Here is a 14445-nt window from a genome sequence, read left to right as displayed (position 1 = left end):
CCTTCAACCCAACCCTCTTTTCGTATCCCCATCAAATCCCAGTCCCGTCCCTCCTCTCTGACTTGGTCCTGTAGTCTCTGTCTTTCAGCTTCATACTTTTTACAATGAATTGTAAAAGTGAATTTTACACTTGTCACTGTTCCTTTTCCCTGTCAAAGCCAAAGTGCCATTAAGACCTGTGTGATCCAGTCTGAGTCTTGTTATGATGATTTCCTCCCGTCTGTTCCTTTCTTTATTTTTCTTTGTTATGACCAACTTTTGTATTTTGAAATATCCCCTTCCTTTCTGGTCCTCCTCCCATCTTTTCTGCCATATCTCCACTCCTTTCCTTTCCATCACCGCTTTTCCTTCTCCTTTTCCAAGTAAAACTGCTTCTGTTATTTCCTTTTGCAGTGAACTTGTGCGCAAAAGTCAATTGATTGGCTGGATATCACGGTGTGTGTATATCCATCATACATATTCACATTTGTAAATATTCTGATACTGACAAGAGTTGGCATTTTCTTATAATAATTTTGGTTAATTTATTTTTCACATTTTACACAATATAGTTCAATATGCGTGGCCCATTAACTCCCAATAAAGTCCACATCAGAGTCTACACTACTAAATGAGTAATTATCATTCACTTCACTGAATGTCGTCTAGTTTTTTAGTTTATTTCCTGTGTATTTTTTTTTAAAAAAGCAAAAAAATACATTTAAATCTAATTTTAACAATAAAGGGAAGGCTACAACTTCAAAGTTGAGTGTTTTCTGCACAAAGTCAGCTAGATGCATGATTTTGTAGTGTTGCACAACTCCTTACATAACTCCTTTGAATTAGCTAGAGCCTGTTGATGGTGATAACATTAAGATGATGTGTAAGAATAAAGTGTGGATTTATATCATCAAACAAATAAGGCAATTCACAAAATACAGAGAATAAAATACTTAATTATTTTATTACATCAAATAACAACAATTGGTTGTATTTACTATACGAGCTAATCCAAAATGGTTTTCTTAATCATCGAAATATGATATTTGACTAAAGCCTTTGCACTGAATCATTGGCTGTAGCAGTTGCGTCTCAGATTTTCATGTCACTCAAATTGCTCTCGTTTTAGGCCCAGAAATTCCACTGCATTTCCAGCAAGCAATTTATCCTGCAAAACAAAAGAATCCAAACCATACTGAATACTGGATTGAACATGCACTTTTAAAAATCAATTTACACAATAAAATGTTGATAGCAGAATCAAAGATGTCTGGGATGGCTTCTAACATTTTACCAAAGACTTGTACTGTGTCTGCATTTGCTTTTGCTGCTAATAAGCGTGTTCCACCTGCTATGTGTTATAGAGTCAGTTCATGTCAGCAGTACTGAGGTATTTGCATTAACCAAATGAAGGAGAGGGAAATGTTGTTACCTTCAGTGTGTCATTGTATTCATCCATTGACTCAATCAGTGCTCCAGGCTGCAGCTCACCCAGAGGGAATGGATAATCTGTTCCCAGCATCACTTTATCCTGAAAGAGGAACACATGCATGTTAACTTGGAAAACTACTTTAGGGTTGAACATGTAGTGAACACTTGTAGATATACACAGTATCTCTGCCAAATCGAGGAAAGCTGGATTATTTACTGTCATTAGTTGAGCCATTCTGAAGCATCAGAGGAGCAATGTGCTAAATGAGCCAGTTGTGTACCAGTGAGCTACCTCCGGGTCTGAGAAATGAAGTCACTGTGGAAGTGCCTTAAACTTGCATTCTTTCTAATAGCCACTTGATTTATTACCTCAGTAAACATTGTAAACACGAGTTTATGGTCTCAATCAATAGTTTCAAGTCTTCTTCAATACAGCAAGATGTTGTCCCATTTAGAGTCAAATAGACCATAAAGCAGGGGATGCATTGTCCAATCTGTTTTTGTCTTGCAACTTTAACCCTTTTCACAGTGTGTTTTCAGTTCATGAAAGTTAATTATTATAACCTTTCTGGTTGCCTAAAATGTCTTATTCAGCGTTCGGTTGTGCTTAGCTCCACCCTCTCGTGTCACTTCTAGTTGCAAAAAAACAAAAACATGGCAGAGGCAAACATTGCCGAACTCAAGGCTTCAAAACGGCAGTCCACAAACCAATTGGTGACGTAGCTACGTCCACTTCTTATTTACAGTCTATGGTGGGTACATTGTTTTTTTTTTATCCAAGGTTAAAGTGGTTTTACAGAAATAATACTTCTAACTACCAAAGCTCAAAACTGGCGACACTCCCTCAGTGTTTTCTCATTGTGTGCAGGGCTGGACTGGCAATCTGGCATACCGGGCATTTTCTCGGTGGGCCGACGTCCTTTTGGGCCGATGTATTTCTATGGTCTATGCCCATAAAACAGGCCCATTTCTTTTCCTTAATTGACACTGGGCTGGCCCAATTGTCTGTGCCGGGCGGCCACAGTGAGGAGGAGAGGGAGAGAGATGAGGGAGGGAGTGTAGAGGTAAGCAGTTATGGGCTAGCTGCCTGGCTCAACATGTCATGAGAGATGAGCAGTGCTCGAAGTGGGCCGGTACGTAGTGGTACGTAGTATTTTACTCATTTTACTCCTCGGCATACCTTGACTTTTTCATGCTTATCGAAGCTTCTCGCACGCTGCCGGTACTCTCCTCTGCCCTCTCCATATCAGGCTCTCTGGGAGATCCGTAATGGTGATACATAATGGCGCAGCGTCAGCATATTTGCGCTGCATAGGTTCATTGTTTTAAAGTCACCAGAATTCAGGAAAACAAAGTCTCTGAAACCTCAGACCCCCCCACTTTTTGAAATCCTCCCTATTTTTGAGGTCTCAAGGTTGGCAAGTATGCAAAACAACCACATTTGAAGGGATTTCCTCAAACAGAGCCTTCAACAAAATGTGGTACACACAGCACAAATGGCCGATGATGGGGCCGGTCAGGGTCAAAATGCCAGGGTCGATTTTTTATCCCAGTCCAGCCCTGATTGTGTGTGTGTGTGTTGAATGAATGATGAATACAGGCTCACTTTTCCAATGACATCAATGAGCAGCTTCAGGGCGACGGGATCGTGAACTAGGGAGTCGGTGTAGAAAGAACCAAGGTATTTCCGTGGACTGATCTTGTTGTCCACTGCACACAGGTCAGGGCGCACTGTGTGGCCATGTTCAATTCTGCCAACAGTGAATGGAAAAGAGCCACCTGTAACAGGATGCACATAAGGTCAAACAACACTATGAGGCACTGCAATTGAAATGTATCTGCAACATCTGATCTATCTATACCTCCATGTGCAAAGCAGACTTTCAATTTAGGAAATCTCTCGAAGACACCTCCGAATATCATCGAGCAAATAGCCATGGTTGTCTCCGACGGCATGCCTTCGAGATGGAAAAGACAACGAAACATTACCTTTCTTGTGTCATGTTATTATAAGACAATATAGGTGGGTTAATATACTAAGTGGCAGAAGCTAAATACAAAAAAGGAGAGCATTTCTGGTCACCATTGGCCATAATCACAATGCATCAAATATGTTGTGAAAGCCACTTTACTTAAAGAAAATCAACACCAATGTGGGAGTTTTTTAACACATGGGGAAATACAATGATTTGGTTATGATGGCTTCATCAATCATTTTAGGAAATAATGGGTATAATGTTGTTTTTTTGTGCACATTTAATTAAACGTGGGTCCATTTCAGTCACAAAGAAGTGATTGTATTTTCACAAGGAAAGTGTAGTTTTTTTTTCTATTGACTTGAAGGTAGTGGGGAGGGGGGGGGGCATATTCAATATCTCCTGTTCCTACTCCATCTCCATCTCCCTCACCCACCAGCCAGGGCAGCCAATACTTAGCCATCCTCCCATCTGTCTGCATGTCCCACGGGTGGACAAATATGGAGCAGCCCAGCTCCTCGGCTGCCTGCACGGAAGACACACCGCACGATCAGTATTTTTCCATGAATGAGAACTTGACCCTCTGAATATAAAGGAATGTCGTGCACTTCAGTAGTCAAACCAGTGTAAACATAGGTTATATGTGCAAATACCACCAGGAGCAACATGTCATCATGTAAGCGTGTATTCTGCGATATTCAATGTCTCACAGCATAGAAAGGATAGAGTTCAGTGGTGTTGAGGTCCCAGTCGTTGATATGTGAGCCAATCTGCACCCCGGGGAAGCCCAGCTCCTTCACACAGCGCCTCATCTCCAGCACGGCCAAGTCGGGGGCTTGCATGGGCAGAGTGCCCAGGCCCACGAACCTCTTCGGGTGGCTGCGCACTGTCTGGGCCAAATCGTCATTTAGTAGGACGCAGAGGTCCAGTGTGTCATGAGGTTTGGCCTGCAATCCAAAAATGTGATTCAAATATGATTTTTTAAATACATTGTTCATCTTAGTGTTGATGCTTTTGTGACTGAAGAAGAATAAAGACAGTTAAAAAGCTTTGCAGAGAAGTATACACCGATCAGCCATAACATTAAAGTTCTCATATTATAAAAAAGTGAGATTTTCATGTTTTTTTATTATAAAGCAGGCTTAAGTTCTATATTAATACTGTGAAAGTATCGAAACGCTCAATCCACAGGGAAATACACACAGCCCGTATTCAGAAACTGCATTTGAAAAAAGCCGTCAGGATTTCTGCCCATTTGTGATGTCACAAATATACAATATTTAGACCCTTTAAACAGATTTAAATGTAAACATTCTAAATGTGTCCCAGTTTATTCCAGGTTGCAGTGTATGTGAATGTCATCAGCTGACAGGAAGTACACATAGACCTAAGCTGTTGCCTAGCAACGCAATTCTGTTGCAATTTCTTCGCAATTCCGTTGAAATGCGCTAAAACAGAGCGTTTCAGACAGAGGGTAAATACAGGCATATTCAGGCCGACAGTATGAGGAAAATAAAGTTTTTTTTTGAAAATTACAGCCTGTAAACATGTTCTAGTAGAAACACAAAATACAAGTATGAACCTGAAAATGAGCATAATATGGGACCTTTAAGACCACTGACAGGTGAAGTGAATAACATTGATCATCTTGTTACAACGGCACCTGGCAGTGGGGGGGGATATATTACGCATTGTTTTTTGTGTCTCTTTGTGATCATTTTGTGTCTCTATCTGATTGTTTTGTGTCACTTTTTTAATTGTTTTGATCTTTAATAGTTATTTTTTTTGTGTGTGGTCATTTTGTGTCTCTTTGTAGTTGTTTTGTGTCTTTTTGTAGTCATTCTGAGTCTCTTTGTAGTTACTTTGTGTCTCTTTGCAGTCATTTTGAGTTTCTTTGTAGCTGTTTTGTGCCTTTTTGTAGTTGTTTTGTATTTTTTGTAGTCCTTTTGAGTCTCTTTGTAGTTCTTTTATATCTTTTTGTGGTCATTTTGTGTCTCTTTGTAGTAATGTAGTGTCTGTTTGTGGTTGCTTTGTGTCTGTAGACATTTTTAGTCTCTTCATAGTTGTTTTGTGCCTTTTTGTAGTTGTTTTGCATCTTTTTGTGGTCATTTTGTGTCTCTTGGTGGTTGTTTTGCCCTTTTTCATATTTGTTTTGAATCTCTTTGTGTCTCTTTGCAGCTGTTTTGCATCTCTTTGTTGTTGTTTTGGTCTCTTTGTTCTCTCTTTGTTGTCGTTTTATGTTTCTTTGTGGTAATTTTGAGTCTCTTCCTGGTTGTTACGTGTGTCTTTGAGTGACATTTTGTAGGTGAAGGCCAGGGGGAGGCCTTGACACTTTGGGCCCCTGGGCCTGTGCTTGGTATAGGACCGCTCGGTAATCCATCCATGGGCACACAGTAAACAACACTATTTACCACACAGCAATAAAACATAACCGCTGCATTAACCGTGTTTTTAATCCAAGTTGCTCAGACTGAGTGTGCACTTACCCAGTAACTGAACATCACAGGTACAGTAGAAAGGGCTTGGACTGTAACACCTGATGGGTCATAAACAGAAACATCCTTTTTTAGGCATCAATTAGATGAAAAACTGTAATAGTCGTTGGTGTCTGTGCAAATACCATGTTGATCCATGTCTCTTATGCGTGCGTTTGCATCCCAGCAGTTCTCTTGAATCACTCGGAACAGCTTCCCGTCCTTCATCATGTCTGCTTCACCCTGAAACGCAACATGAACAGCAGTCACATCCCCTGTTGAATGATATGACTGTAATTACAATGTTCCTTGTCGCTCCGTTATTGAGTCTTGACACCTTGGCCTCGTCTATTGTTTTTGTTCTCAGTCATTTCACCCATTAAAGCTGAACATTTTCAAACTGATGAGACTTTTTTGACGTTTGGATTTCACAACACTTCAATATACAACCACATGATGGCAGCATAGACAGCTGATTCCTACTGTTCATGGAACACATAGGAGATGGAAACTTTCATTTACACCTGGCATTAAAATAGCATGACAGACAAAATGTCTTCATAAAGGCGCATAGGTATATTTAAATGCAGATATACAAACAACATCTGGACAGGGTTCACTCCACCCCCGTTAATGGCTGTAATTAAAAATCTTGAGTGCATCTACACCTGTGCTACAATGTGACCTAGAGTCCTCATAGATCTTGTTTTAACATTGGCATCGGGACTTAAACAGATACTCATCGCCAGACATCGCTTATGTTTGAATACAATAAAACGTTCTAATGTGCAGTTTGCTGATGCCAAAAGCTCAACCAATGTCGGCCACTAAAAGTTGCATTACAGCAGCTGCCAGGCTGCTCTGTGCTCTGTGCTTTGCTGTGTTGCGGCGGTATTTGAAGTGAATCTTTCCGCTGACGCAGTGGCACCGTGCTGAGTTCTGCAGCTGCTCACATGTCGAGGACTTGAAAGGTCCACGGGGTGGAACCTGCTGTGTCCCGAGCATTGTATGCAGTACGGTTGCATAAGGGCTTCTCCTGTACCCTGTCTATGCATGCACACAAGAATAATACAAAATAATAACAATAAAAACTCACCTTGCAGTGATGGTGAAGCTGGACAAACCCACCATATCCATATCTCTGAAACACATGCAAAAGAGTGTTAATAATAGGCTTTAAAATAGCACAAAAACACATCAGGCTTTAGATTAGATATCTGGTGTGTTTAATTTAGATGTCAGATCTCTGTATAAATGTGAACATAGTTTGGTAACCCCTACGCGTCCTGCTGTGGGAAAGCCTCCATTGATTGTGTTATCCCATCTGTGAGGGTTCAATCTTCATCCTTGAGGACTCCAACGCTCTGGATAACTCAAAGTGAGTGCCATCTGAGGCTGTTGACTCTTTGCATACAGATGAAGCTGCGAATGATCTACTTGAGCAATACAGCCAGTAGGGCTCCATTTCATATCCCCACAGATCTGCAGTAACGTGTACTTTGTTGACGCCACAGAAAAGCTTCAAAATGTGAGATGGGTTTTACACCCGTATTTTAAAAATGTCAGTCTGTGTCTTCAAGTAGTCATTCTGCTGAAACCTGCTTTAGATGAAATGCATACGTACCAGTTCAACAGTGGAGTTTTTAACAAGTTAACCTAATGGTTTTGTTTGGGAGTCCTGAGTAACCCGACCCTCTTTAAAGCTCCAGTCGGTAACTTTGCGCAAATATGATAAAAAGTTAAAGTAAAAAGTCACTATATCCTGACAATAGTGCATGAGACAGATAATCTGTGAAAAAAATCCACTGTATCGTCCTATGCTATAATTTTGAAGCGAACTCTGATCAAACGAGTTTCATGAGCAGTGATTGACAGCTGCATTAAGGCCCTGACACACCAAGCCATCGGTCGGCTGTCGGACAGACGGCTCGAGTCTGCCCGCGTCGAAAGCTTTTTGGCCGATTCAGCGCGTTGAATCGGCGGCAGAGCCCATCGGTGAGAGAAATCCCTCTGATTGGCTGTTCAGCTTCAACAAATCAGTGCACGAGAAGTAGGGATGCACCAATACCACTTTTTTCAGACCGAGTACAAGTACAAGTACTTACATTTGGGTACTCGCCGATAACGAGTACAGATACGAGTACTTCTCTGTGCCAAAAGACCCTCGTTAACAACCAGCTGGAGGGTGTGAGCAACACAAGGCAGGCTGGGGAGTCCCGCATACAAGGCGGTGCGCCGCGACCGGCTCTAGGTCGGCTTGGAAAGGCTCGGGGTGAAGGTGCTACCCAGGGGCCATGGCCAAAGTGTCACCAGGGCGGACTGTCCTTAGTGCGCTCCAACCGCGTCGTGCTTCCAGGGCGGGGCTCGGCCCACGTAAAAGGCGGCAGAGGTCTGTGGCGATGTCAGCAACCCACCCGACCCGTCTTGAAACACGGACCAAGGAGTCTAACGCACATGGAGTCAGAGGGTGCAAGCAAAACCCCGTGGCGCAATGAAAGTGAGAGCCGGCGCGCGCCGGCTGAGGTGGGATCCCGGCACCTACGGCCCGTCTCGCCCGCACCGTCGGAGAGGTGGAGAGTGAGCGCGTGTGATAGGACCCAAAAGATGGTGACGAGAGGTTAACGTCACGCTGCCGTAAAGTGGTATCGGAGCCGTTTTCCGAGTACGAGTACGAATACATGAGCACAGTATCGGACCCGATACCCAATACCGGTATCGGTATCGGTGCATCTCTAACGAGAAGAGAAATGGAAGTGAGGAAAGCAAGCCAGCGAGTAAAGTCAAGAGGAAAAACACATCTCATGCACGACTATCGGGATATAGTGACAGTTTTATAGAAAAACAATATATATGTTTGCTCAAAGTTGCTGACTGCAGCTTTAACAGCTGAAAAAGAGGACAAGTTTCAGAAGTCTGCTACAGGAAATGATGCATTACTTCTGTTTCAGTGGGTGTCAGAGACCCCAGCTGTAAATACAAAGGACTTTCATATGATCTAGTGTTTTTATTATGTAGTACTATCCCTCCCAAGTCCTACAACAATTCTATTACAGTCTATTTAGATCCCTGTTAGACCTCTCTGGTGTCTAATTGACACCAAACATAAGCCATGTGCAGAACTACTGTACACGTCTGGGAATGGCTTTTTGACAAACAAATTAAATAGCTTAGTTTGTGCTAATGGAAAGGTTACCACTTCAATACACATCTGCATATTTGTTTTGTTATGCCATTGGAGGGAAAGACAGAAATATTTAATGTGGAAAAAAATTATAATTTTACATTTATTGTTATTATTATTATTATTATTATTATTATTATTATTATTCACATACAGCAGGAGCCCAAGTGAGAAAAGCAAACACGAGGGTTTAATAATCTACGTGTGTGTACTGTTTTTTTGCAAATATAATAACCACTGTAATCCCATTCATCATATGATATGGATATTAAGAGGGCCTTGAGGATCCAATAAAACCAGACTCGCAGAATAAATCCCGAACGTGTCACTTCTGTTTATATGCTCATCAAATATCATGAAGAAGTGGTAAAATACAGTATTATTTATATAAAAAAAAAAGAATATCAGCTGGCCTTGCATGTGTTCAAACTGAGAGATCTCAAATAACAGAGGAGCTACTTCACAACTCACAGTATGGTAACATGTACAAAACAGGCCTGTCTTATTATATTACTATATACATTTTCTTACTGGTGTAAACAGGGCTGGCTGTAGCCCTTTTGGTGCCCTAGGCGAAATTCAGATTTGGAGCAACACATCAGACATCACAATGGTTTTAAGGCAAAAATTAAGATTTTTATTTTCACAAATAACTGTATTTATTATAATATGAATAAACATCCTGATCCCTGATATTGTTGGCTTAAACGTGTTTAGTCAGTTTCACTACAACGAGATATACAAGAGTGAAAAGTGTATTTCTTTCTTTCTTTCTTTATTTGTCAATTTGTGACATCAATCCTAAATGGCCTATGACTTAAGCTGGCCCTGGGTGTGAAGAAAGAAAGAAAGAAAGAAAGACAGAAAGAAAGACAGACAGAAAGACAGAAAGAGAGCTTATAGGAGGGTGAGGGCACCAGTCTGCAGACCATGGCCCAATCCCAATGTCCACACTCACAGACTTTGAGGTGCGTTCCTGCAAAGTCCATGAGGATTTAGGGCTGTCCAACTGTCAAATCCTCAAGTCCTTGAAAGCTCTCTTGTAGACATTTTGGCCCAATCCCAATGTCCCCCGTAAGGCCTTAAAGATGAAGTAGGCGAGATTGGAGCAAATATGATTGAAAAAGTTATTTTTATGAAACGGTTGCTATCGTGACAGTAGTACATGAAACAGGTAACCTGAAAAAACCCTCAGGGACAATGACCGACGTCACCTGGTAAATGGTTGAGTGTGAGAGGGCTTGAAATGGTATAAATACGAATGGGATGGCACTTTGCAGCGACATATCACGTTAACTTGACGATGCCAATTGTGGGTTTTTACTTGACGTTGTTTTACTGCCTATTTGAACGTCTTCCAGGCTCTTGCCTTACGAGACTATAGAGGTAACTGTCAGAAAATCAATTTAGGCTACTTGTTTTTTCAAACTTCATAAAACTAAATTGAAGAAATGGTTGATGAATAAAGCAGGTGTGTAAATATAGTCTAATACTGACATTCCTCTGATTTCTGTCTTTATGTTCCATCTTAAATCTTTCATGTTAATGTTTCTGTGTAAATTTAAATATGCCTGGCTGAACACACATGTGCCGTCCTCTTTGTTTAGCTTTTATTTTAAGCCTCCGGGCTTCACCTGGTAACCCTGTGTTTAACGTCACAACACTATGAATTGTGGGTAATTCCCTCAGGCAAAGTCTGCAGGTATGTGGACTGACAGCAAGTGTTCATAAAGGGCTCAAAATGTCTGCAAGAGAACCCTCAAGGACTTGAGGATTTGACAGTGGGACAGCCCTAAACCCTCACTGACTTTGCGGGAACGTGCCTCAATGTCTGTGAGTCCGTGAGTGTGGACATTGGGGCCTCAATGAGGGTTTAGGGCTGTCCCACTGTCAAATCGTCAAGTCTTAGAGGGCTGTCCTGCAGACATTTTGAGCCCTTTATGAACACTTCCCGTAAATCTGCATTCTTGCAGACTTTGTCTGATGGAATTGCCCACAATTCATAGCATTGCGACGTCAAACACAGGGTTACCACAGTTACAAACTTCAGTAGGCAGTACATTTTTGGCATCATTGGGCAAAAATTCCATAATAACCTTTCAGCATTTTGTAATTTAAGTGTTCTGAGAGAAAACTAAAATTCTGCTCCTCCTCATGGCTCTGTTTTCAGGCTTTAGAAAATCTAGCCTGTGACCGGAGACTTTGACCAATCACAGGTAATTTCAGAGAGAGACAGCGTTCCTATTGGTTGTACTCCGGCCTGTGGGTGGGGCTTGGTATTTCCTCAACTGATGTCAACATGGAATTTCTCATTTTACAGCTAAACAGTACACTGTTATGTTTCTGAAAACATCCGAGGAGAGAAATAGGCATTACAGTAACAGAATATGAATTCGCATTTGATCAGCGCTGCCTAGTTTGACCGTTTGATCGGAGTTCGCGAGTGATTGACAGCTGCTCAGCCGCACAGCTGGAGAGCTCGGCTCTGATTGATTGTTTTCATCCTGTCTTTGAAATCTTGCAGATGCCGTTAGGAGCACCGGAGGACACCGGAAGACACCGGAGGACACAGAGGAACGTGATTTTTTTTTCAGATTACCTGTCTCATGCACTACTGTCAGGATGTAGTGACCGTTTTATAAAAATAACTTTTTTTAATCATATTTGCACCATTTTCTGCTTTAAGGATTTAAGATGTTACATAAACACACATGAAATCAGATGAATGCAAGCATTAGACTATATTATTCACCTAACTTATTCATATTTCTTTTAATTTTGCTTGATGAAGTTTGATAAAAACAAGTAAATCGATTTTTTGACAGTTACCTCTATAGTCTCGTAAGGCAAGAGCCTGGAAGACGTTCAAATAAGCAGTAAAAATAAATAAAAACCCACAACTGGCATCTTCAAGATAGCGTGATATGTCGCTGCAAAGTGCCGTCCCATTCACATTTATACCATTTCAAGCCCTCTCACACTCAACCATTTACCAGGTGACGTCAGTCAAGTCCCTGAGGGTTCAGGGCTTAAGGCCTTAGGGGGGGACATTGGGATTGGGCCCATCTCTTCTGTCCAGCACTAAACATGGGAAATCATTAGCTAAAGCCAGGCCTCCATAGTAACACAGACATACGAGCAGGAACAGATAACAGATAGGACAGGGAAGAGCAAGGCCGTAGCTATCTATTGATTAAAGTTTAACCATCCATAGAGAACACCGATTTATGGAGTGAGCTGTTAAACTCCCTGCTGACACTCCAATGGGAAAAAAGTCTGTACATGTTATTTTACTAGCATTTAATTGCATTGAACTGAAGGAGACCTGATACAAACAAAGATGTGTTTTTTTAACCCAATCAACCACACATTCTGGAGGCTCCAGGCTGTTATAAAAACAGATCCTCAATGAGCTTGTGTCTCTCGGTGCCTACCTGCTTCAAATCGGGCCACTCCCTTGGTAAAATATGATTATGAATATCAACCTTCATCCTTTATGATTACCCTCGAGGAAAAGGTGGAGGTCTGCTGACAATGATTTCTTGCGGTGACTGAGCGCAAATCCAGCGAATTCAACTCTCTGCCCTTAAGCCAGAAACCAATGACCGACAGGTGAGTGGCTGGCTGGCTGCTGCTGGGACACCCTGGTCATTCATTACCTACAGTCTGTAAAAAAAGCACAGAGTAATCATTAGTCATTGGAGGCTATTAAATGTCGGACATAGTTGATAACTTGAACCATGAAGTGACAGGCCTATTATAGCCTTGACTATTACACACACACACACACACACACACACACAGAGCTAACTAGTTTAAAGCAGCATTTCTGTGCAACTCGCTGCCGGCGTTATGCTGAGTCAGAGTTTTGTGCTTATTGCCACAACATATGTTCTTCTACTGCCAAGTGTCTCTATTATTATTATTGTTCCGCCTGTTTTTTTTGCGCAACTCAACTCCTCCCACATTTTAGAGAAACTTCATTCAAACATAAAAAATATTCAGCTCAATTAGGGCATGTGCGCTATTAAGGTACTTTTGTCATTCATAACTTTCATAGTTTCAGAAATATTTAGCATATTCCTTCAATTCAAATGAATGAAAAAAATGTTCAGAATTGAAACATTTTCATGCATTTTGAACTCTTATCTACTCATTCACACTTCCAGCTAGAAACTCCATTCAAATTGTAAAATGTTCCACATCTTTCATACGTGGGTGTAATTCAGCTTGTATCAGTTGCTATCAGTCAAATTCATCTTCACACCAGCTGGAGCACAGCCAATAGGAACGCTCTCTCTCTGAAATGACCTGTGATTGGCCAAAGTGTTTTTTAAAGCCTGAAAACAGAGCCATGAGGAGGTGCAGAAGTCTCTCTCAGAACACTTGAATTACAATATGCTGAAAGGTTATTATGGCATTTTTGCCCAATGGTGCCAAAAATATACTGCCTACCGCTGCTTTGACTTTGTTTATTGTGTTTTGCATTTTGTCTTTTTTTTTGACAAATGAGTTACACAATACGAGTGTAGGGAGCTGGAGGGAGAGCCTGTAACATTAACTGCACAAAAACGTATGAAAAAAAATTATAATTATACTATGGATAGTGAAAAGGCAACCAGATGAACTGATGAAGAGAAGATCCACAAGGTCTAACACCTGCCAACACGATGTTATCATAATATATGTACTATTACCATGATATCGCTATTTCATTTTTTAAGTATCACAGTTGTCGTCTCTACCGGTAGGCTATATTGCAAAATCCTTAATAAAAAAGTTTTCCACAATTTGTGGGTTACCTTAGAACAGGGGTCAGCAACCTCTACTATCAAATGAGCCATTTTAGGCAAAAAAAAAATCTGTCTGGAGCCGCAAAACATTAGAGCATTGTGATGAAGGTAACACAGTTTATAGTCTAAGTATATAGTATATAAGTCTAATGCAGTGAGGGCCAAAGTGCAAATGTACTACGGAGTATTAGGGCCACATTGAGGGGAAAAAAAATTGGAGATTTCCAGAATAAAGTCATAATATTATGAGAAAAAAGTCGTAATATTACGAGAATAAAGTCATAACTTTACGAGAAAAAAAGAAAATAACATGTAAAATTACTACTTTATAATATTATGACTTTATTCTCATAAAACTACGACTTTTATTCTCTTAAACTTCTGACTTTATTCTCGTAATATTACAACTTTTTTCTCAAAAACCTATGACTTTATTTTAATAATATTCCGACTTTTTTCTTGTAAACCTATGACTTTATTCTCATAATATTATGACTTTATTCTCATAATATTATGACTTTATTCTCTAAATCTCAGATTTATTTTTTTTCCTCAATGTGGCCTTAATACTCCGTCGTACCGTCGTACCATAGACCTACAACAATGATGAA

The 14445-nt window shown here is 40.8% G+C and overlaps 1 protein-coding gene across 1 annotated transcript; it reads right to left on the bottom strand.

Moving 5' to 3' along the window:
* Positions 1 to 915: 915 nt before the first annotated feature.
* Positions 916 to 12631, bottom strand: acmsd (aminocarboxymuconate semialdehyde decarboxylase). Its single transcript, XM_037789141.1, has 10 exons — positions 12476 to 12631; positions 6957 to 7001; positions 6007 to 6103; positions 5873 to 5922; positions 4097 to 4333; positions 3819 to 3912; positions 3273 to 3368; positions 3017 to 3189; positions 1412 to 1510; positions 916 to 1147 (listed from the first exon to the last, which is right to left on the bottom strand). Exons 1-10 carry the CDS (start codon positions 12530 to 12532, stop codon positions 1085 to 1087), a joined length of 1011 nt encoding a protein of 336 aa, XP_037645069.1. The 5' UTR covers positions 12533 to 12631; the 3' UTR covers positions 916 to 1084.
* Between the last annotated feature and the right edge of the window lie 1814 nt (positions 12632 to 14445).

Source organism: Sebastes umbrosus, chromosome 13 (genome assembly GCF_015220745.1).
Source record: "Sebastes umbrosus isolate fSebUmb1 chromosome 13, fSebUmb1.pri, whole genome shotgun sequence".
NCBI classification, from domain to species: Eukaryota; Metazoa; Chordata; class Actinopteri; order Perciformes; family Sebastidae; genus Sebastes; species Sebastes umbrosus.
Note: the sequence above shows the minus strand (reverse complement) of the source record. Positions and strands in the feature narration are given on the sequence as shown.

What these genes read in the sequence shown, in the direction of transcription:
- acmsd (XM_037789141.1), bottom strand. Translation starts at nt 12,532, where the DNA reads ATGAAGGTTGATATTCATAATCATATTTTACCAAGGGAGTGGCCCGAT. An exon ending in AACTCTATCCTTTCTATGCT is followed by an intron (nt 3,913 to 4,096) that starts GTGAGACATTGA and finishes TCTTCCGTGCAG; the next exon opens with GCAGCCGAGGAGCTGGGCTG. An exon ending in TTGGCTGCCCTGGCTGGTGG is followed by an intron (nt 3,369 to 3,818) that starts GTGAGGGAGATG and finishes TCCATCTCGAAG; the next exon opens with GCATGCCGTCGGAGACAACC.